The sequence below is a fragment of the Hyalella azteca genome, unplaced genomic scaffold, assembly GCF_000764305.2.
Source record: "Hyalella azteca isolate HAZT.00-mixed unplaced genomic scaffold, Hazt_2.0.2 contig2403, whole genome shotgun sequence".
Classification (NCBI taxonomy): Eukaryota; Metazoa; Arthropoda; class Malacostraca; order Amphipoda; family Hyalellidae; genus Hyalella; species Hyalella azteca.
In genome coordinates, this window is record NW_025932679.1 from 1 (window position 1) to 25,328 (window position 25,328).

Genomic DNA, 25,328 nt, shown 5'->3' on the forward strand with positions numbered 1-25,328 from the left:
TGCCCAACCGCTGGTGTCTGTGTCTCATGATGCACTCAAAGAAATATATGGGTTATATGTTGCCCAACCGCTGGTGTCTGTGTCTCATGATGCACCTAAAGAAATAGTACTATATGGGTTATGTGGTGCAACCGCTGGTGTCTGTGTCTCATGATGCACTCACAATAATGAACATGTCAAACGGTCCAAATTGATGACACACTTCCTGCACCTATCGCTTTTGCCGGGCCAAAGTGGGTCAGGATGACATACACTTAGTTGTAAAAGTGCATCGCTATATGGACTAAGTCTCGATTATTCGCAAAGTGTGCGATGCACACCCAACGTGCGCGGTGTGGATATAAGGCGGCTGGTACCTAACATTCCCCACAACTAAATTAACGCAATATATATTACTAATGCTACCTGTGGAGCGTCAAGTATGCATGTAATGCAGAACAAAACTGAACTTGAATCAAGGAAGCAACGGCATGAGCTAGGCTGTCTAACCTATACACATGGGGCCATACTTTCAAAACTCGTTAAGTGAACGTAAGTACTTACGTTCTATTTTCTTGTCTATGATTGGTGGATTTTGCTTGAAAGACCGTCAATAATTGGCTGATGAACTTACGATCTCATAACTTTTTTTGAAAGTATCGGCCATGAACGCTACCTCCGTTGGCGGGGCAACCTGACTATTGACCGCTTGGGGACGGAGGATGACGAAGGCGGTACATCTGCGTGACCTTGCACTAGGACTAGGACGTCCTAAACTTGACACAAGGACATGTGTTCAACCGGCTGATTGAGGAGCCAAGGCAGCGATCTCGGTGACGGCTATAGAGAGAACGTCCGTACCAAGAAGTTCATAAAAAAACAAACGCACCAAGAGCCGTAGAGGAAAAAAAAATGTCACGAGTTTTTAACTCCGTCAAGCAATCACTGATGGTTTTTTAAGTTAGATTAACCAATCACAGACGAGAAATCGGCCGCTACGTGTACTTACTCGAGTTTTTTTAGTAGGCTACCTGAAAGCTAAGGGAGAAAAGGCTTTATAAGAGAAAGCTTTACATAGCCTAAGATAAGTTTATGGAGCTAAACAACTAAGATAACTGATGGTAGGGTGGCATTCAGCAGAGCTCGTTCCTGGCGTCGGAGACTTCCTCCTCTGTGGCGCCGTATGGTGTCTACTCTCAGAGAAATTATTGAGACTTCGTTCAAATAGCGATGCGCGTTTTGCCCCTTTTTTGTGTGTGATCCTGAAATAATTTGGCTCGGAAAAAATGGCATATCAGTGGTGCAAGTAGAATATGTATTACAATTTGGAGAGGATGAGTGATATGCACTTTTGGAGTTGATATGCACACACAGCGAGTCAGTGTCAGAGTAAACTCTACTGTTTCTTCGCGCCTAACTTTATGTGATAGCCTAAACTAAAGGGAGCGATCATGCAGCCAGTGATGATTTATTAATGTGTATTAGTCGTAATTTATTTCAAAGCATTTGCTTTTCATTAGTACTGAAAAAAGTGTTGCTAAGGGCGGTCACCGTATTATTTTTCTCTTCAGTAAACGTAGGTGCTATTCCAAAATGAAATGTTTTCTCTCTAAAATTGAGAAAGAAAATAAATTTAGTTGCATTTTACATACAAAGGTTTCTGACATGAAATAAATCTCTTAATAGGCCCTTGATAGCTAAAAATTGCGGTCGCGCTTATGAATAGTATGACCAAAACTGCACTCATAAAAAGGGATGGGTCAAATTGTGAAAATATAGACGTACTTTCTTTCCAGCAGCACGAGCAAAAAATGAATGGGTCAAATTATGAAAATATTGACGTACTTTCTTTCCAGCAGCACGATCAAAAAATGAATGGGTCAAATTATAAAATAGTGACGTACTTTCTTTCCAGCAGCACTAGCGGAGGGCGGACGTAGCACTCATATACGCCCTTATGCCCTTGCGTGAGTCAGGATGACCTACGCAAGGATAAAATATGCGTCACTATTTGTACGCAGTCTCGCTAAGTTTTTTTGAATGCATTGCAGGGAGTTGTATTAGTAATGATGAAAGAGGACGAAGTGAAAGACGTGTAAGGACAGTGCATGTGAAATATCCTTGGCCTTCGTCGTGGTCCCTCCGTGCCTGGCTATGCCCTTTAACGGCCCCCATACTTCTGTTCTCTGTTCCACATTCGGCTCTTTTGTTTACCTTGAACCCCTCTCCGTATTTCTCTTAATATTGTAAACGTTAGCTTTGCTTTAGACCTTGAAAGAGAAATGAATGTATTTTTTGCCCTGTTTCTCTTAATATCGATAATGATAAAGCGTAAACTTTGCTAGAAAATTTTATTGGAGGTATCGCATTTGAATTCAGGGTCACAATGATACAAGTGTAGAGTGATACCGTGTTACGTTCAGGTTTTAATGTAAAGCTTTTTTGGAGGTATTTGAAAGCCCTTGTATACGACGGCAAAATAAAAACCGTTCAGATGATATTTTTACAGCATTTACAACTCATGACTGATTCGAAATTTGCGGATATTCCCTCCGTTGAAATTTATTCAAGAATATTATTCAAAGAATCTTATTCACCGCTTTGGGATGCACGATCTAATTCGCTTTAAAATTTGCATATTTTGTTATCTAAAGCAGGCAGAATAAATCAACTCTCAGAGGAGCTTCTGTTGATGGATAGACTCTGCATAGTTATCTGTACTGCTGCATAAATATATTTATTTTTGGACTGAAGCATGCCAAAAAAATTAGCTTTTCTGCTGAAGAATCTTTGGCCGCTGGCGCGTTCGCACGATAAGGTATCCGATTTTTCCTGGAGTCAAGATTTCAGGAAATTATTGGGAACCGGAGAGGCTTGCCTCAGGTGTCCTATCACGACGCAGCTCGTGGCTTCTTCATTTCCTGACTTTTGTCATCACAACTCAACATTAAAATCATTTATTTAACATTAAGAACATTTACTCAAAATTAAAAACATTTACTCATAAAAGCATTTATTTTATAATCAAGCTTGACCATGAGGTTTTCATACAGCAAGAATGCATCAATGACTATCAGATCTTTAATATTTTTGATTCGCAACTCAATATTAAAAATTTTTGTTCAACATTTAAAATATTCACTGAACCTTAAAAAAATTTATTCTCAAGCTTGAACGCGAGTTTTTCGCACAGCGGGAACATTTCAACGACTAACAGATCTTTTATATTTCTTTATGTTTCCATACTTTATTTCAATAAAATCAACAATGAAAACATGCAACATTTGAAAACATTTACTGGACCTCGAAAACATTTATTCTCCAGGTTGAAAACGAGTTTCTCATTCAGCTGGAACCAATCTATGATTAACAGCTTTTTTACATTAGTTCTTTCTTCCCCTACTTTATTTCGATATCCATTCAGCCGAAGAAGATAACAAAAAATGTCATAGTGATGATTTAGGGCGAATTATTAATGGCTAACCATCAATAGACCAATTAATGAAATTTATTTCATAATTTATGACCTTGGAACCATATCGGATATTCGATCCAGCGCCGTGGGTGATATTTCAGCCAGCAGGCAATGATTGTCCCGATGGTGTGGGCCCATCTTGGTGAGTGCAAATGATGAGCTTATGTCCCGATGGTGTGGGCCCATCTTTGTGAGTGCAAATGATGAGCTCATGTCCCGATGGTGTGGGCCCATCTTTGTGAGTGCAAATGATGAGCTCATGTCCCGATGGTGTGGGCCCATCTTGGTGAGTGCAAANGTGAGTGCAAATGATGAGCTTGTGTCCCGATGGTGTGGCCCCATCTTTGTGAGTGCAAATGATGAGCTTGTGTCCCGATGGTGTGGGCCCATCTTGATGGTGACTGCAAATGATGAGCTCATGCTAGAGTCAAGCGTGAGTGATGACCCACAACTTTCCCTGGTGCATATTTGGCTGTCCTGACACAGGTCACGCGCACGCGTCAGCCACGCACTTCGTCATCTGCGTGCCCACGTCGTCTTGCTGCATGTTTTTCTTATCTCACTTTGGCTTTTTAGCGCATTTTCTCATTTATGAAAAAATGCACTTTTGTGCTCGCTATGTCCGTCTGTCTGTCCGTCCGTGACTTCACGTTTTCGTCGACGAGAAATTGCGCTCTCTGTCACTCACTGCAGTGAGTACTGAGTTATATTTTTCACGTCTATGTGCTTTTCATACCTGATTTAGGGTTTTTTTTGTAGGTACTGAATATGCATTTGCTATCTGATTTTTTACTTTTTTATGCGATCGTATCAATTACGCTTGATTTACCGTGGGCGTTTGCTATGGCTAATTCATCACTTGGGCTAGGAATGAATGACGTGTTGTCGCACTAACAGAAATGATAAGAAATTGTCCGAATAGTGATGCAATTTTTGAGGGTAAACATACCTCATTTGGTCCGAGAAATGAGCGTCTTAGTTAGTGCCATGCGCCGAAAGTGTGGCATTATTTTGGCACTATGACTAATTTATTTTTCTCTGTGCATGATCGAGTGTTGGCTTACTATGACTCATATATTTTTGTCAGTGCATGGTCGAGTGTTGGCTTACTATGACCCATATATTTTTGTCAGTGCATGGTCGAGTGTTGGCTTACTATGACCCATATATTCTGTCTCTTATACACATCTAGATACTTAGGCCGCTATGTGTACGCAGGCCACTACGTGTACTTAGGCCGCTACGTGTACTTAGGCCGCTACGTGTACTTAGGCCGCTACGTGTACTTAAGCCGCTACGTGTACTTAAGCCGCTACGTGTACTTAAGCCGCTACGTGTACTTAGGCCGCTACGTGTACTTAGGCCGCTACGTGTACTTAGGCCGCTACGTGTACTTAGGCCGCTATGTGTACTTGGGCCGCTATGTGTACTAAGTGTACTTGTACTAGTTGTACTCGGGAGTTTGATGGGATGGCCTTTGATCGCTTTCACCTTATTGCGAAATTTAAGTAAAGTGCTGCATCTATTCAAGATCAGTCCGGCCTGGCAACTTGATCAGTTACAAATATCTGAAAAATATAAAAGAAACCAAATTTAAAATTTTTTAGATCCTAAATTATAAATGCACTCATTCATATACGTATTGTATCTCTTGAGTCAATTTATTACGAACTACTGCGACGAGATCACTACGTTATTACTTTAATTATTATTATTAATTGATTAACTGTTCACTTAGGTAACCTTTCCTTTTATTTACAATTAAAATTACCTAAATTGTTGATAAGTTATAGTTATAGCTGTTTCATTTATGCAGTGCGTATAAATATTTGAGTCCTCCCCGATGTTGGAAGCTCAGTGCTTCACAGAAAACTACCGTGTGATGGTAAACTGAAATTAAATTTTTTTTCTCGCCACGATCGTGATGATATGCCAAATTATGTTGGGAAATCAGATTATTTCTTCTTGAAATTTGATGTTGACATCACTGTAGACGCGGACAACTTATGATGCGGACAACTTATGAAGCGGACAACTCTCAAAACTAACAATTTTCTGTGATTTTGGGAGTTAAATCTAAACGTGCTTACTACGACATTTACAATAATTCGCATTAGAAAAATAGTTTTTGACTTCTTGGATAACAGAAGTACCTTCTTAAAGCGACATGATGAACACTCAAGCGCCTGTAAACTTATATTGGTATAGAAAACTTCCCCTCCGTGGAAATTACGAACTTCACTCTCTAATTGAAGAAAGTTATGTTACTAACTTTTTGTTTTGAAATTCATGAATGTCTCTCCTTGGCTATTTACCTGGCATTTAACATTAGTCTTGACTTGTACATGTTCAGCTTTCAGATGTATAAGTTTTATGATATGTTGCATAACGATGCATAAATTATCGGTGTATGCATTTTGCTGCCTCTGTATGTTACAGCGTGCGACGCTACTGATGTACAGCTCTATCTTAATTTTGTAATGATATAATGCTACGTCCTATGTTACAGCATGATTCGCCACATCATATAACACTGGGTTGTCGCTGTTACCTGTGTTACAATATGTCATGTGCAATTTACTGTCACATGGTTATGTAAGGATGCATAATATCGTGCTATGTTGTCGCACAAGATCCTCTCCCCGGTGAAAGACGGCGAAACAACTTTGATCACGAATTGATACCGTTGAAATAACGTATAATCAACGTTATTTCGGGGGCTCGCTCGGGTCAGGCTGAATCGATGCGCAAGAAGGCTGCCTTCGCGTTTGCGCTTTGCTATGGAGTGCGGCGCTTTAAAATTCCTCACCTGGGCAACCTTCAGTTCGATGCTGGCACTTCACTGAACTCTGGGGCCTTTACTTCACTAGTGAAACTTCACTTCGGTATTTGCTCAAAGTCTAATAACCGGTGTTTGTAATTACCCTCCCACTTTTATTTTACACTGCCGCGTTGCTCGATATTTTCGTTTTTTTTTTTTCATCGTCTTGCGATCACCGGGGTTAAAATCTTGGTCATGGTGAAAACTCGGTAGATATTGAACGACTCCAAAAGTAATGCCAAACATGTATGAGTGACTCTAAAGTAATGTCAGATACAGAGTAAGGGAGACTTTAAAAGTAATGTCAACAAATACGACTCCAAAATTAATGTCTGAATATGAACTGCAAGAGAAGCTTCAAAATGTGAAGCAGTACTAGAGTTATTGCGGAATTTTTTGTGGCATACCACACAAAATAAACAATTCAGGCAATTCTAAGCCACAAAAATTGCAGAATTCAGACAATTTTACACCACGAATATACAGAATATCAACAACTCAACATCACACAGAAAACAGAATACCGTCGATGCTGCATCACAGGAAATACAGAATATATACACTTCTACACAAATAAATGCTGAATACAGACAATTGTACACTACACAAAATAAAGTACAAGATTCAAACAATTCTATGCAACATACAGAATACCGGCATTTCTGGCCTTCCAAGCTAAGGAGCTGCAGCAACAGGGGCGGCAGCAGCGTGCGAGGGTAGCTTAGCAGCTGCGGCTGTTGCCAGTCAAGATCCTGTCGCAGTCCGAGCGTGACGTGCGGTGCGAGAGCTCCTTGTTTACCTTCAGTACGCCATTGTCTCGTTGTCAAGTCTAATTTACCGTTCTTGTGGTACCTTATGCATAATTTTTTCTTTTTTTGCCCTCTATCAAGGCTATATATTCAAGTAGAATGTGTGTGTTCTTCGCAGCACTTACCGCCGCTGCTAGTGCTTTTGCTATTGAGGACTCAGCTGTGACTGCATGTGTGCCGGTGCGTGGCGTTCTCTAGGTTTGTCAACTTTGCTTTCCTGTGAGAAAAGCTTCATGGTTTTCTTAAACACTTCCGTGATGAGCTCAATTGAAACTACCTTGTAACAATTTGATTTAGGTTCCAACAGAAATAAAATTTTCTTTCAATAATCACAGTTTCTGTGACATTTTTTTTATTTTGAATATTTGTTTCCGATAAACGTATTTTTAAATACTTTTAGCTAAAGACGTTGCAGCAGATCGTAACTATTTGCGAAGTAGTTATATTGTGCCTCAATTCGTCGAGATGCTTGCAATCTCCGTCTGTGTATATTACGGGATAAAATGATTTAGTATTACGTGAAAGATAGCATCACGCAAGTAGCACACTCAAAGATTGTATAATGAAAAGTTGCCTTTTTCAGGCTATAGTGGATGGGTTTTGAAATTAAACGTTGCTTATTTAGGCTGCAAGTGATCTTTCGCCTTGAACACTAGTTGGAACTGATTTTCAAACAAGAAGTTACCAGCATTAAGATTCGAATTATTTTTGGTTGAATGTTATTTTTTTATTAGTTGGATATCTTGATGATACAAATTTGAGCCGTTTAAATTACTCATGTATAATGTGCACTAGACATGTTGTGTTGTGCATGAGCACAACGAGTCTGCCATGACATGACGCTCCTCAAGCCATGGTAATGAACACGTTCAAGTCAAAGCTCCGTAAGCGGCGGGACGAGCTTTTCCGCCGCACGGCCGACGAAGACGCCGACGAGTGGCAGTTTGTGCCCTTTAACCCATCGGTGTTCTCGGGTGCAACTCTCGCTTCTTATGGCGGTGTCAGGAACGGTTCTGTGAAGTCGTCGGGCCCATTGAGGCCATGGGCCCTGCAGCGGGCCTCCTGGCATGACGGGGCCCCGCCTCCTGTACCTCCTCACAACCACCAACGGGTCACAGACCTGGGCCTCTATCTGCCTGTGGGGCCAAAATCGGAGCTTTACCCGGGGTCCGTGCCCCAGTGGTATGGGGCTCAGCTACCCGTAAATTTCTGTAACGGGTCGGGCTACCCTCAATCAGTGCCCTCAGGACAGTCGCGTCCCACTCATATACCTCCTGCGTGCGAGATCCCTCGACCTTCTTTGAGTGAGGATGACGAAGTCCTGTACAGGCGACCTATGACTGCCAAAAGAGACCCTCGTCCTCGGCCCGTGAGTGCCGGCAACGTAGCTTCGTCTCGCTCCCCTGACGAAGAAGTTGGTGCTGGATACGCATCCCCTCCCGTACCTCCCCACAAGAGCCCTCTTGACTCCCGAACCTTAGCTTCCTCTCCACGACACGCCGCGGTGAAGAAGTCCAAGAGTATCCCTCCGATGACATCGGCTGTCCCTTTTTCTTCGTATTCTCCTCGACCGCTGTCTTCTAAATCCGCCTACCGCGCATCCAACGCGACGCACAACAACCAAAACAACGCACAAAGCTTAGCTCCCGTGCCTGACCAGCGGGAGGAAGACAGCAGTTCCCCGTCGCCCGAGTACACGCTCCCTGTATCCTGCTCCTCCGACGCGTCCGACTCTAGTGACACTCCTCCTCCTGTGCCTCAACACAAGGAACCTTTTGCTTCATTCATGAATCCGCCACCTGCTTCATCAACTGGTCGATGCCATCACACGTTGGTTTCGATGCATGATAACATGGCCCGAGTGACTCCACCGCTGGGCTGGTCCTCATATTCTCGACCCGATGTAGCGCCTGTACTTCCCAAACACGGCCCCTCCGTGCCTCCTCCTGTTCCTCCACATCACGCGACTTGCCTTTCCCCTCATTTACAGAAGAGTTCCCCTCTAAGACCTCCTCCTCATAAGACGATGCTTCTGCCCAGTCGAACTGATGCTGAGAAGCCGCCAGTTCCCGCTCACAACACATGCCTCGCGTCTAAAGGGAAGAGACCAGAATTCACTGAAAAGAGACCTGCCGTGCCACCCCATGGCAATACTGATGTTACAGCCAAGAAAAATATTTCACCCGTTGTACCACGCCATCATTGTTTATCTTCCTCGATTTCTGATTTGCCTCCTCCTCCACCTCCTCATTCTGCCCCATTCCCTCTCACGCATTCCCACTCGTGTCCTTCAGGGCCATTGCCTGCGTCCCCGGATTTCCCTACCTCTGGTCTCGTGTCCGAGACCCCTTTGTCATATCCTAGCGGTCCGTTACCTCGTTCTCCTGATTCCTCTTTTGAGGAGTCGTCACCAACTGCCTCTCTTCCTCCACTACCTCCCGAGCCGTGCATCTCAAGTCCTGGGCGCGATAGCCCTGAGTCGGTTGAATGTCCTGATCGATCGCTGCCAGCTTCGCCGATCTCGCACAATGAACCGAATGGTCTATTACCTGTGCCGATGCCGCGAAATATTGGGATCTTTTCAAATCGAATGAATAATGTGGAGTCAGATTCTAGTTTGCAATCAGTGGATACCAGCGAAAGTAGTCAGAGTGTGTCACAGAACGCGTTACTTCCCATTAAACCTGCCGTGCGACGATCTCACTGTCGTCAGAGTTCGCTGCCGCCCCCTCCTCTTTACCAAAATATGTACCAGCCCGTGGAATTTCAATCAAACGGAGATCAACCAATTGCATATCAACGACTCGATGAGTGGTCGTCCGTCGAGCGACTGAGTCTCTCAAATCCCAACATCGGAGGCTCTTCGTCGAACCCTACCAGCGACGCTGACGTGTCATTGGATTCGTTGGGTTCCTCCACTAGTGGTTCACGCAACAGCTCTCGTCTGAGTTCCCAAAGCTCACGCCACAGTCCCTGGCTGATCCCGTCTCCTGAAGATGAGCTTCAAGGACTCGTTCCTATTTGCCAGCGTTTACTCGATTCTCCCCTCCATGAAAGTTGCGGAGCTGTTTTTTCGTCTGCTGATGCCACTCCATCGTCTGAAGCGTCCTCTTCCAACGCTCTGGGTGCTTGCGACAACAATAAATCGATTGCCTGCTCACAAGATAGCGATAAAACTGAAGTTCAAGCCACAAGCTTTTGCAGAAACAAAATTTCTGGAACTCCTGCTTCTATGACGAGCTCATCTCTGAATTCCATTGATGGCCTGAAATCGACCCATGGATTCGAGGAAATACGACATCAGAACGGCGATATCGAGCTGCTGCAGATCATAGAAGAACCCGAATCATTTGATGACGGAGATGAATGTTCTCTAGATTATTATGAACTGCCTTTCTGTCCTGATGACTCTAGTTCCATTCATTTCATCGACTCGACCTCTTGCTCCATGGTGTCATCCGCGATTGAAGGAGAAAAAGAAACAGATTCGGAATTTATCGATGGTCGAATTCCAACTTCGTTGCCGTTCACTCAAGGAATCGATGACATGAATTTCGATTTTTCTTACTTGATTCCTCCTCAAGCGTATCCTGAAGATGACTTGAGTATATCAGAGTCTCCTCCTCCTCCAGAAGAAATCGCAGAGGAGACGCCAGAAGCGGAAACTTTCCCCTTCTTCCCCACAGTGACTACGACTTGGTTTTCTTTCAGCAGCCCGGACGATGATCCCGAGTCATCTAATTACCCGCCACACCGTGACGATGTTACGGACTTGTCATGGTGCTACTCAGAGCCCAGATCTTCCCTTGGCGGTTCGTCGCCAGTTTCTTCGTCGTTTTTAGAGTCGGGCAAAAGATCGACAGGCTCCTCACCGTCGCCTGGTTATCAAAGCCACCTGTTGTCGCTGTCAAACTGCCTGCGTTCGTCAACAGTGCACCCTATGCCTCCGCCTCCGACGCCTGCCACTCGAGATGCATTAGCTCACCCTGAACCTCCTACGTCACTCAACCTCAGTAGACCTCGCTCTTCATGCTTCGAACGGCCCTCGCCATCAACTTCTTTGGATTTTATAAGCAAATTAGCGCGGCCTCGATCCTTATTTTCCGCGCTCCAGAGCCCCTCCTTCACGCCAAGTCCCAACGCCCAAACCCCGGAACAACTGTCGACTTTCGTACATGCAGGTAAATCGCGAATGATATTCAATTTTTTTATAATTTTACTCTCAATTTGTAATACTAAAGGTAATTTTTCTTGTTGAGTTTCGTTGAAATTCGTTCAGACAAAGAGTTATGCCTTCTCTTGAATTAAAGTTTGAGCTAAGTCAAGTAGTTATATTTAGATTCACGATTCCTAACTGATGATTTACAACCTGTGCGATTTTCTACGAGGTTGTCCTTGACTGCATTAGATGAGCAGCCAACGAACGTTGCGAGCATCCGGCTTCCCGTCAATTCCTGTGCGGCACCGGCGAGATTTTAGTAAATATATTTTTAAATAATTATCGAGATTTATAGCTTCTCGAATTTTGACGTGGGTTAACGACTTAATTTCAGCATTGCTATTAAAGTCTGGCCGAATTAACCTAGTTTTAATTTCAACAAATCGTTCCGCAATGACTTTGAAAAAGCTATCAATCGACGTCCAAGACTCCCGTAGATTAATTGTATTGCGTAATAACACATTATTATGCCGTATTTTTGATAGTTCTACCTGCCTTGTATAACACATGTTAGCGCTCATGTCTGTGTAACGGTAGTTGTACCATAGTACATTGATATCCTTCAGTAGCATGTACTATTTATTCAAGTATGCACCATTTAGTGTATTACTGTGTTGAAATTTCTAAATTTATGTTCATTATTGTGGTAAATGTTGACAAATCCTCGAACTTCATTTCACCTACGCATCGAACCTCTTAGCTTCACGAAGCTTCGAACTGCTTTTCGCCTTGAATTGAATGAAATATTGAAGCTCAAACTCTGGACCAAAGCGTAGGGTTTGAATTAGTTCCCAGCAATTATACTAGGGCTGGTGCTCCCGTTTCCGCTCCTGTTCACTCTTGCATAACGCGATCTGCTACACGGCCGTTCTTGCTGGTCCTCAATATAAAAATATCGTATGGTATTCAAATGTATTAGATAAAATCGATATAAATACATTAATGAGTAAGAAGGCATACTAAATGGATGCCTCTTTCCACTTGCGCTATATCAATTTATTTATGTGATAAATGTGTTTGTTTCCTCCATCTCTGCCTTGTGAACAGCAAAATTGATGACGTTACGAGTGATCCAATTTATACACATTAATGCGTTTTACTGTGGGTTATTGTGTAGGTATTTTTTTGTTCGGTATGCCGGCAACTTTGATTTTCTGGCCCTACGAGTAAAAGTGTCTAATATTTTAAAAGTATCGATATTTTATCTATAGAACACCCTAATACCAATCAGGCTTTTCATATAACCATTCGATCGTAAACCTCAAACCGAAACAACGATCGCTGCATAACTTACGATCGCCCCTAGCAATTAATATAGATTTCACGTAGAGAAATGAGCGAGACTTTTTCAAATAACGATGCACGTTTTGCCCTTGCTATGGTCATCCTGACCCAGTTTGCCACGAAAAAAAGGCGTCTCAGTACTACGTCTACGTGCGGAAAGTGTCACTATTTTGGACAATATGCCCCAATATTTTTCTGAGTGAACGATCCCTGCAGGTTCGTGACACGCTGCGTGGGGCAAACTCTATATTAGGACTGCTTGTTTACGGGGAAATCTCATAAACTTCTCCCTTCCTGCTTATCCATTTCTTTCTCTTATTTTTCTTTCGTGTTTGTTCGCTCATCACTCCGAGAAATCACTGAGACACTGTCCAAATAGTGATGCACTGATTGTCCTCGTGTAGACATGAAGCTCGTGTAGTTTTCACTCCACTCCAGCTTATCAGTATAGTTGTTTGTGCTTGAACAAGCAGCAATTACTATTACAACTAATTATTATCAATTATTATTATATCTACAAGATATTTTAGATAAGATTTTGTCCTTAGCATCAGTGTGGATTTTTTTTATTTAGTATTGAAAGCAATAGTTATAACAACTGTTAGAACAATAGTCATCTAGTAAATGAGTTTACGATCATGATAATTATTGGACAGAAATGCGGACTTTTAATGGTTGCACAGGTGCCTCATTAGCGGCATTGTTGAGTGGAACGTGGCTTTAGATATTGCTTGTTACTGCGCTCTTGTGAGGCTCGTTACGTTCACTCAGAGAAATAATGACTTGTCTAAATAAAGATTCTGTTTTTGGTCCTTGTGTGCGTCATTCTGACCCAAGTTGGCTCATATTAGCGCTACCTGCAGATAGTGTATCACTATTTGGACAATACGACCCATTAATTTTTATGAATGCATGGCTTTGGATCTTGAGGACGTCACTATTTTTGGACAATACGACCCATTAATTTTTATGCGTGCATGGCATTTAGATATTGCCGTTACTAGGCTCTAGTGAGGCTCGTTATAGAAGCATAACGCCAACAGAGGCTCTGTGCAACTGCCTTCGTTATGTGCCGTTAGCTCACCAGAGAATTGCTGCAGACTTTGCCTACTCTTTTGAAGTTATTTTGCAGCCGTGTGACCTACAATTATAGACTGATGAGTGTATTTTTAGAACACTAAATTCCGTATATATTTTCCTCGGTGCAATTATTTACCTTACCTCAGATAACATGTTGAACTCACCGTATTAGAATTTTAAAATAAATGGCATTGTTTTCTTACTAATAAATATTCTTTTCATATTTATGGTAATTTGAAATAAATTGTGGTTTACAATTGAATTCATGTATTCTCCAGACGAATGATATTGAATTATTCCCATGTGATAATGAAGGGGATAATAGAGCTTAGAATCGACCGTCGGCAAAACAACATCAAGCTTACCCTGATGTTGTAGCAGTTCCCGATGTGCCGTATATGAGCTGAGCTGACTAAGCACCGAGCACTCACGGAAATGAGAGAAACATTGTTCAATGTCTCATTCCTTGCAAGTTGCAACACATTTTCTGCGCTTGGGTGAGTTATCTTGACTCAGTTCGGCGCGACAAAAAGACGTATAATGGCTACGGTAAAAACGTTTTTAACGTAGGTCAATATCATGCATTAATTTTTTTGAGTGAATTCGTCCCAAAGCTTGAATCCTTAGGAGCCATAACCTGAGCACTCGGCGCATTGCTGCTATGTTATGATGGCAGGATATTATTCAGGGATGTGTGGTCTGTTGTAGGTCGACATCACCGACCTCTCGTCTGCTTATCTTGAGACGTGTAATGCAATTGTCTCGATGATATGGCGGTTGCCCATGTGAGAAGTCTCATCATTTTGCTTCTTTATTGACCTACCCTCTTTCTGCGAGGTATTCTCAGCCGCTGCGATGCGTCTTGGGAGCTGTTCTTTTCCCCAAATATGGTCCGTATTTACCTGTTGATCAGAGGTAATAAATTGCAGGTATTCTGATGGTAGCTACTATGCACTCACTTGAAGCTGTGAAGTTGTACCCTAGTACATTTGTTTCTATTGATATGCAGCCACGAATTACAGGTGTAGATTGATTACTTTTCATACTAATGATTGGTTTCTTTATTTCCGTAGTAATGTTCTAATTTTGTGTGTATAAGGAGCATATATAGACTTTCTGGGGCAGTGAAATCTTCTGTTTAATTTATGCTTGTCCAGCTTGTAGTTGGACGACGCCTTGCCAAAATTTCACTTATATTTATCATACAGATAAAAGTACATTATATGCTGCAGTTGTTTTTCTGTGCCACACTCAAAAAAGCGAATGCGTATTATATTGTGACATACTTTTTCTGCACGTCGCACTCATATGCGAATTTGCTGGGCCAAATTGGTCAGAACGACCCACACAAAAGCACCAGCACATTTTAGCACTGTCTCACTCATTTCTCTGAGTGACAACGGGTGCTACAGAAGACAGACGTGTTGTGGCCACAACGAGAGTCTCATTATCAGGACAAGCAGTCCACCTCCAACGCGATAGCTTACACTCACAGAAATAAGTCAAACTTTATCCAATTAAAGACACACAAATCTTTCGATTTAACGGCGACATTCTGACCAATTTTAGTCTGTCAAAATTGCGTATATATCTGTGCTTCTTCCGCTCTCTGCTCTTGATATGGGTAAGAGAGTGGGTTACAATTTGCACAATATGACTCATTAATTTTTCTCAGTGTACCTAGTCTCTGGCAGTCGCTGCTACCCTATTTATGAACTGGCTTGCAGGAGCTGTCCCGCCTGAGATACAGGCTCGGAGGTTGCTGCTCGATTGAAGCTGCTTCCCATAAATTGCTTGATAATTAACTTGTAAATTAGTAGTGAGTTCGACTGCGTATACATTTGATTACAAAGCGTCTTTGGCTCAAAGCACACGGTGCTTGTCGCATGCGTATACCAGTGCATACGCCGTTCGACTTCCGTAATCTACTGCAAGAAAATCCGTCAGTTAAAAACATTTTACAGTAGTCAATCGTTAAAGTAAACAGTTGGCCGTCCTATAATTACATGTCAAATTTACACTCTCGTGTTATCTATAAATTAAAGTTTTACGTGTGCTTGAGCACTAACGCGCTGCCACGCTTAGAAAAATGGATGGGCCATACTTTCCAAATACTGACACGCTCTATACGTAGCTATGATATGCCATTTTCCAGTTAAACTAGGTTAGGATGACGTGTACAAGAACAAAATATGCATCACTATTAGAGCAGTCTCTCTAATTTCTCTGAGTGCAGTTTCGCCTTCCCGTTATTGAGTGTATGATCGGAAGGCGGCATCTCCGGGCTTGTAGCGCCAAATGTGCATCGCTATTTGAACACAGTCCCACTAATTTCTGTGAGTGCAGTTTCGCTTTCCCGTTATTGAGTGTATGATAGGAAGGCGGCATCTCCGGGCTTGTAGCGCCAAGGATCCGTCAGTTTACGGAGCAAATGAAGCCCCGCGACGAAGTTATGGAAGCAATATCCCTGAGGTATACTTCAGATCCTTGCTCAGCATGGCCGCTTGCTCGTCCTGAAAATGCAGATTTTCTCGAACTGCTCCTTAATTTCCGATTACGTCGTTCCGGAGACCGGCTGGATTGGTAGGAATCTGGAGCTGGGGAAGGGTAACAAGCTGGTACAAGATGTGATGGCTTACTTGGTTAATTGTATTTGTTAATCGATTCTGTAGGAGGATGTCAAGAATGTTGAAAGCTGCGACAAATGAATTAGTATACATCAATCGGAGCGCGTGGCAGTGCCGAAAAGCAGTAATTTCAATGTATATACATGAATCTTATCGTAGTAAGGAAGCAAAATTTATGTAAACCAGTTAGTTTTGTGCTATTGCCATAATTTGTAACACCAGTACCACGTCAAAAATGTAAACTCAAGTATAGGTCGAATTGCTTTTTCGTTAGAGACCTTCAGAGAAATGCGGAAGTTTTTCTAGCTATGTGCATTTTTTTGCAATAGTGTGGATCATCCTGATCTAGTTTGGTACAGAAAAAAACTGATCCGTTCTTCGAGCAGAAACTTACTGTATTTGGATGATAAGTCTCAATAATTTTTTACTATTATCTTCATTTTACTCTCTAGCTCTCTAAAGTAAAGCCTTCATTCAGATAATTAATTTGTCATATTGTCCAAATATTGATACGCTCACTGCGCGTAGCACTGTGCACATTTGCAGGGTATAATTTGATCTTGTTGACCCACACAAAGACAAGGAGTGAATTGTTATTCGAGCTAAGTTTCGCTCATTTCTCTGAGTGTTTGCTTTAGGAGAATTATGTGCAAACAAGTCAGTTTTATGCTGGCCTCGCGTGCACTCCATGTTGGCCGCCGAATTTCGTGTCACCGCTCATAGACATCGCGGTAAAGTTGATCATGAATAAAGCAGGAGTCGCTGCCGGCGATACCGCGGGCTACCGCACACTCAAAGAAATGTCCATGGCATTGTCCGAATAGAGGCATAGTGGTACGGACAGTGTGGCATATCAAATAGGTACCTATGTCAGTGGTACGAACAATTTGTGTCACTATTTGGACAATATGTATATGACTCATTAATTTTTCTGTTTGCCGCGGTCACCTGCGTTACCCTCTCATCTGCTCGAATGGTATTTTTTTAGTTTTTTTTTTGCGCGTAGTTTTATAGAGCCACTACTAAGGCAAAATGTATGAACTGCCTGACTATAAACCAATATAAACTATACTTTTATTGTGGCGGGGTCCGTAACGCTGAACCTAGTAACCTTTTCGATATTCCGCGGTTGCCATGCACTCACTAAGATGAGGGTCGTGATGTGCCCTTAGTTACCGTAATCTGAGGGATTATTTATAGGTTTCACCGGTTTCACTCAGTAAAATGTTTGTTTTATTGTCCAAATAGTTATGTTGGTCAATTTGTTCACGCACTTTCTGCACGCAATGATACGCAGTTTTGCCGGGTGAAAAAGGGACAGGATGACTCACTCCAAGGCTTTTGAATTTTATGACGGGTTATTGTTACCAATAACTGGGCGTTGGTAGCGTCTCTAACGTGCACTCAGGGAAATGAGTGACACTTTGTACAAATAGTAATGCTGTTTTTACCGTTGTATGGGTCATCTTGACCCAGTTTGGCCTGCGAACGTTGCTAGGTCCGCTTTCTACTCGTACCGTGGGTATGGAAGTGAATCAGTATTAGGACAATATGACCCGCTCATTTTTCTGAGCGTATCATCCATTTGAAGGTAAAAGAAGCCGCGCATTAGCGGCTCGTGTAAATACGTAAGCCGCGGTAGTGTTACAGGCGCCGGGACTTTAGTGTCACTCCTGTGCTGCTTTCGCGGTGTCTGGTAACGCTGGCGTGCTTTACTGTCCTGCATTATACGTCGTTTCGGTTGATAATTATTTCCTTTCAGCATTTTGTTGATAAAGTAACGGCGATGTCATTTGAGCAGCCAGAACACATATGTCGCCGGCTTTCAGCAGAAACCATCTGTTAGAAAAACTTACATCTTTCCAGCGTAATCGAAACGGCTTCGCAGTTATTATTTAATAATCGAAAAATAAAAATTGTAGGTCTGACCGGTATTATGTAGTTTTCATTAGGTTTATTAAGCGAGTTACGTGCAGTATATATCTGCTGAGTGGCAACTCATGTGTCATGTGTCAGCAGTTCTGGTAGATGGTCAGCGTTGTGTACGGCAAGGTAAGCTGTTGGTTCCGCTCTCACAGAAATCAGCGAGACTTAGTCCGACTTTTTGCGCTTGTGTGGGTCATCTTGATAACTTCTGGCATGACAGATGGTCTTATCAGTGCTCGGTGCTGAAAGCGTGTTATATTTGGACAACATTACCCGTTAATTTTTCAGAGTGTACGGAATTCGTCTTATTTTTACCATCAGCTCGCCTGTCATGACAAGTTGCTGACGGCCGTCTTACACTGAGGGAAATTCATGAGACTATTTCCGAATAACGATGGACTATTTCCGTTGTGTGGTTATCCTGGCACAGTTCGACCCAACAAAAGGGTGTTTCAGGCATATGTTTAGATGGTGTGTCACTATTTGGATACTGTGACCCATTAATTTTTCTGAGGAGCGCATGACCCGTTGCTGATGTCCGCCCTGCGGGTTGACGCTTCCGTTCGGGCGGATGTTTTTGCCATGCAACTTGAGTCTTCTAGTGAGGTGATTGTGTGGTGATTGTGCTGTGATTGTGTGGTGATTGTGCTGTGATTGTGTGGTGATTGTGCGGTGATTGTGCCCTGGCAGGGACAGCTGTGCTTTGGGTCCGTCTTTGTGCGCATCGTCTATGAATTGGGTTGAAAATTTTCATCTCACAAATATCTCAACTGACTATGATATGATGATTCTTAAAAATGGCCGATTATTATCTCACTTGATAATGATTTGATGATTTTTAAAAAAATTAATCTCAATTTGCAATAACTGAATACCGGTAATTCTCAAAAAATACATCTCAGTTCAAAATTGACTTGCTTAACTATGATATGATGATTCTTAAAGAATTTACTCTCAATTTTGAATTATCTCAATTACATTACAGCTCAATTCAAAATAATTTCAATTGATTATGATTAAATGTTACTCAAGAAAATGATCTCAACCGACGCTGTAAAACGTAATTCGCGCTCTTACTTTTCGCGGTTTTGTGAGGTTGGTTGCGATATTATTTCGAGGCGTCTGAACATTTGGAGTACAGGCTGCGTGCTCTATCTCATGTTATTGCACTGCATCTTGGCAGGGCTTATTAACCTTATTTATTATTTATTATTATTATTATGTTTCTGGCGGAGGAACGTGCTCACACTCGCAAAAATGAGTGGGATTTTGTCCAAACAAAGATGCACTACTTACTCATGTAGAGGTCATCCTGACCCAGTGTTACTAAAGAGCATATCAGAGCTACGTACAGAAAAAGTCACTACTTGGACTATATGACTATATGATGCATTCAATTTTCTGAGTGCACCAGCACTGCTTCTCCATCAATGCTTGATTCTTAACAAAATTTTCGGCATGCCAGGGCTTTTGCGCTATATATATAGAAGAACATGATATACACAGTTTCATCACCGGGATGAACTTGCAGTATCAGAGCTGCAAGTAAGTACAGTTTTATTGCCAGCTTGCAAGAACCAATATTCGCCCTCTAATTTCGCATAGTTCGATTTACAACATCGATATACGCGAACATTGTTAAAGCATCGAACGTTTGAAAGTATTCTTGGCATGACAAAAATTTTTTATTGCATCGCTGGTGCAGGATTCCATTTTGTACTTGAACCCATTACCGTCACGACTGAAGTAAAAGCAATGGTCTTGTGAACGCAGCATTTTTTGTTTGTTTTCAACACATGGTTCTTTTTTCAGCATTTGCCTCTGCTTCCCCATCTGTATGGCAGCGGTCGTCATTCTGAGCGCCTGTGTGAGCCGTCGTAAAATCGATATCTTGTGTAGTGGCGACCAGCGTGGGAAGCCTCCGCTGCATCCGTCTCCTCATCGCCTACCTTCATCTTTCTCCTCTTCATTCCTCGTCATTCTTCCTCTGCATCAATCTTCATCCTTCGTCATCCGTTTCCTCGTCGCGTATCTTCATCTTTCTTCTCAACGCCCCTCTTCATCCTCCTCCTCATATTCACTCTTCATCAATCTTCTCAGCTTCCCTCTAATCTTTGTCATTGTCCTTTCGTCTTTTCTTCATTCTCCCTTTCCATCCTCCATTTTTCCAACTTCCTTTTCGTCCTCCGCCTTATCCTCTCCCTTCATCTCTCTCATCACCCTTATACTCATCCGCGAAAAATACGAAAAAGAAGTACTATTATTCAATTTTTTGCTCATTAATTATATTAAAAGATTCTAACCACAATAACCCAATGATATGGAATTATTTATTATTCATCATTAGTGGGATTCTCTTATCATATTATTAGTAGCAGCCTGCGGACAAACACTGTAGTTTTGTCTTGAATTTTAAGCTGTTTTTGTCCGGTACTGCATATTGGCTCTAGAATATGGATTATTGCCTCATTTCCTGTGAATTATCCATGTTCGCTTGGTCTATTAAATATAATTTTTTTGCTTCACAATTTATATAAGAACTCGTTGGGTCATTCTCAGGATTTTTTTTCATAATATACGCAATACATGTAATTATCTTTTCATAACTACTTTTTGTATGTTTGTGCTTTTTTGCTTATCATAAACTGCTTTTTCTTCCAGATTTATTCCAATTTACATTTCTAGAACCCTGATACCTTTGATACTTTTACTGATGTTGTACAATCTTAAAAGTTTACTCAAATAAATTAGGCAACGAAATAAAATTTTCATATTCAGAAAATGAGTGAAATTTTCAGTTTCCGACTTTCGGTTAAACTAATTTCGGTTAATTAGCTTAGCTTAACTACCACGGCAACGTTTATATCGCGCGTGTGGTTCGAATCTGGCAATAAATTTTATTAACAATTAGCGTTGTTCAAAAGCAGGCTTTTTGACCTCTCGCATATCGTTTCACTAAGTGGCAGACATTTTTCTGATCATTTAATTTCATGCTTTTTCGAGTCTGGGCTCTACAAAAAAATTAATTCTAACATGACTCTACCGTCTTTCCTAAATTATATTGTGGGGTGTTATAGGTATGACGTTTTGTTTTTTGTGAAAGTATGGTTTGAAATGCACGTGAAAACTAAATAACGGCTGAGTGAATGTCTCTCGGCTAGTGAATGTCTCTCGTGCCGGCAATACTACGTGTAGTAGGCAGAGGTGGGGGGTATGGTAAAGAAATGGTTGGATGGGGGAGGAAGGCGAGAGGGAGAACAGGTCGACGCTGCTATTGATTTTGTCCGCGAGCTGCGGCCGCTGCTGCCGGTGCCGATGCGCGCTCAAATAATACAAATCCGCTGTGGCATTACCAGCGCCACGACGCTCCATGTGCCATGGCACTTGCTGCTGCCAACATCTGTGTTAATTCATGTTTGAATATCTGAATGCTATCCTTGTAAAGATCACTCATTGCAGCCAACATCTGTGTTAATTCATGTTTGAATATCTGAATGCTATCCTTGTAAAGATCACTCATTGCAGCCAACATCTGTGTTAATTCATGTTAGAATATCCGAATGCTATCCTTGTAATGATATGTTATTTCAGCCAACATCGTGGCACATTTGATTTCAATACCCGAATGCTATCCTCTTATTGTCTTATAGGTCACTCATTCCAGCTAACATCTGTACGTGTTACTTCTTATTTCAATATCCGAATGCTATCCTCTTATTGTCTTATAGGTCACTCATTCCAGCTAACATCTGTACGTGTTACTTCTTATTTCAATATCCGAATGCTACTCTCTTATTGGTCACTCATTTCTGCAGAAATCCTACTGCAATAAAAAATTAGATACTCATACTGATGACGAAAATAACTCATGCAGGCGCTTCTGTGCATCAATTGAAATTCCGAAAGGAAGTTTGCGAGCTTTGCGAGGGCGCTTGAGGGAGCAAGCTACAGTCCATTCCAAAACACAATTTGCAGCTGACGGATTTACGGGCGCTTTTGTTTAGCTTGGCTAACTTACTGCTCGTTTTTAGCCTTAACCTGTCACTGGTAGAGCGTTAGACGGACTTGGCTCATGCCACTACATCGTATTAACTGCTTCAAGACTATAGCAACTTGACATAGATCTTACGTGTTCAAAGTATAACGGCTGCTTGCGTGTTAACAGCATAACGGTTAGTGACAGCTGCTACTTGTACTGGGATAGCGATTTTAGCATAGCGATTTATGGGGCTGCTCATGCAGTGTTTCTGGTGTAAGCCTTTGCATGATGGTTAATGACAGCTGCTCTTTTGTACTGTGAATACAATCGTAGCATGACGGCTAATGAGAGCTGCCCTGTGTTACTGGGATTACAATCTTAGCATAACGGTTATTGAGAGGTACTCTTTTTAACTGGGTTAAACTGCACGGCATTATGACTATAACAGAATCCAAATCTGTTCACTTCCAGCAAACGTTTCCTCGAAAATCACCCAAGTCTACTTGTAGAATCAGTGAAATTTAGCGCCACACGACCATACTTTAGCGTCGACAACGTGCAGGCTCAGATGATGAGATGAATTCTTTACGACCTCCAGAAGTACTGCTCATAAAGTTAATGTAGTCTCCCACTCTTCCATATGATTTTCTAGTACAGGCTGTCGCTCCCGATTTTATTTATTTAAGCAAGTTACCATGTTTCGTCTAAATAGGCATTGTATTTTAGATTTATTTTACATCGACTGTCACCTCGCAAATATTTCATTCGTACAATTTTTATTCATAATTAGAGACTTTGACCATTATTGAGTTGGTTGTGAAATTTACACAATTACATGCTAACTATTGTTCTTCTGTACTTGAATTTTTGGGTACGATTTCGATATAATCCTAAATATTCAACATTAAATTTCGACATAAATACGAATCTACGTCGGCTCTCAAATTTGCTTTGAACTACAATTGAATTACAAAATTATTCTTAGTTCAAGCGCTCTGGTTCTTCCTGTTGATCTTCTATCATGCTGCCTGCTTGAAACGATTATATATCACATGCAAGTAGGAAATTTAGATTGATCTTGTATTGCTATTTATTAGTTGTCTCTTGCTTTGTTTTCTTAGAGATGTGGAAGCGTTTACTCCAACTCACTGCGCTGCTAGTTCTCTGGTGGCCACCCGCACGAATTAGCGAGCTATCTAAACCTATCGAGGCCTATATAGTCTCTCTGGTCAAGATTTATTATGCCTCCCTTCTTTCTGATCGAAATTGAGAGCCATCCCGTACGCTGATCACGATTTACTGTCACCAACTACGCTGATAATGATTGAGTGCCTCTTCCATGATTGCAATTCATCTTAGTTTACCTTATAAAATTATTCGAATAAAATCTTTTTTTTCTGCAGTTTTAACATCAAACTACAGTTACGTAATTTAAAGTTCACATAACATTACAGTTTATTATTGGCTCTATTATATCTACGTTCTTGGCATGTTTTAGGCGTCCAGCATTCACTTGCCGGCGTGCATGAACTACGGATGGGAATGTTCTCCCAAGCCTGCTAGTGGAAAAAATGTATGCATATGAATTCAAACTCATTTTAGGTAATTAAGTAATTTTAATTCATTTGCCACGACATCGCATGGCCGCCCTTAAAGTCTTCGGTGGACAAGGAGCTTATTGGTCTTGCATGCAATTGTTCGCGTTAAACATCTTACACGTGACGCGGGGCTTCGTCGATATTTATAGCTACAGCTGTGCAGTTAGCGACCTAATTATTTGTACACCCCTTTATTTTCAATGTTTTCTTGAATAACTTGAAAATTTATGAATGTATGAGCCTAAGATTTAATTGAACTAAGCAGTATGTAAAAGGGAAAATAGCATTACATTTTCAGAACAAAATGTAATTTCTGAACGTTTTAACATGAAAAATTCCTCAACACCTTCAGACACAATTATTCGTATAGTTGGAAAACACTAACATAGTTGCAATAATAATAATAATCAATGGCATGTTCTTTCATCTTGGTAACCTTTAGCTGTTTCTTTCCCGCTGCGACTTGGTCGCCACGTAATATTTGTCTCTAGCAAATATTGTCTGCGAATTATTTTTTTCCGTCTTTAGTACTGAAGGTGTTCATGTCATATTTGAGGTTGTGTGAAATACACCTGAGATGCTCGAGGAATCACTGCTCTCTGCAGCTTCGTCGTGCCTGTACTTGATGCATCACTCCGAAAAATTAATGGGGTATATTGCCTAATTCATGTCGCACTTTCTTACCCATGATTCCGAGAAGAGAGCGGTCGTAACGCTAATACACCTCTTATAATTCTAAAACCTCTAAAATGTGTCATAAAACACCTCTAAAATGGGTCATTATAACTCACATGATCTTAACTTTTTTTTTAAAGTGCAAATATTGCGTTGCTATTCGGACGAATTTCCGCTCATTCCTCTGCGTGAAGGCTTAGTTACGTTAGTGTCGTTACGAGTCTCAAAGCTTTTAGCGCCGTGCAGGACTAAGGCTTGTAGCCCCTTGTTGCTTCAATGTTTTATAATTCTAGTTGAGTGGGTCCAAAAATTGAGATTCTGAGCCTTTTAGTGGGTCTTGGAGGATATAGCTTCATGCTCTCTTTATTACTTTTTCCTTATTTACACAGGAGATCATAAAACTGTATAAAAACGACGAAGAAATTTTTTTTTAGATTTATATTCTATTTTTCTCGCTCTGATCTTCTGAAACAGTTTTGCTGTTGCTGTCACTGCCAATTTACAAATCCGATGCCTGCCGTAAAACGGCTATGTTAATATGCTCTGTTCTAAGAGCTCGGCTCTAGCAGAAGCTTCGTTAAGAAGTTACCTCATGAAAAGGATTAAGCTCGCAAGCGCTTCACTAAACCATTGCAGGGATTCGCATGAAATTAGCCAACTTTGCTGCTTTGACCACAGCGCATGGCCAGTCCCGCCAGCATTTTGTAAATATTATGGGTCGTTAACATATAAATTACAATGATTAGATATCTCCACATACCTAATAATTTACATTCTGGCTTGAAATTAAACAGTTAATTGGACGCAATGGTGTATGATAAAACTTGAATATTAGTTGCAATATCACAAGAACGTC

At 41.4% G+C, this 25,328-nt stretch overlaps 1 protein-coding gene across 1 annotated transcript; it reads left to right on the forward strand.

Annotated features, from left to right (window-relative positions):
* The first annotated feature begins 7,937 nt into the window (after positions 1 to 7,937).
* On the forward strand, positions 7,938 to 20,331 carry LOC108669562 (flocculation protein FLO11-like). The gene is made up of 2 exons (XM_018156934.1): positions 7,938 to 11,265; positions 20,120 to 20,331. The coding sequence occupies exons 1-2, from the start codon at positions 7,938 to 7,940 to the stop codon at positions 20,329 to 20,331; spliced, it is 3,540 nt and encodes a 1,179-aa protein (XP_018012423.1).
* Positions 20,332 to 25,328: the final 4,997 nt, after the last annotated feature.

Bases quoted from the DNA above. Each gene is read 5' to 3' on its own strand.
- LOC108669562 (XM_018156934.1), top strand. From the start codon at position 7,938: ATGGTAATGAACACGTTCAAGTCAAAGCTCCGTAAGCGGCGGGACGAG. The intron at 11,266-20,119 runs GTAAATCGCGAA...TATCTTGTGTAG, and splicing joins GTCGACTTTCGTACATGCAG to TGGCGACCAGCGTGGGAAGC.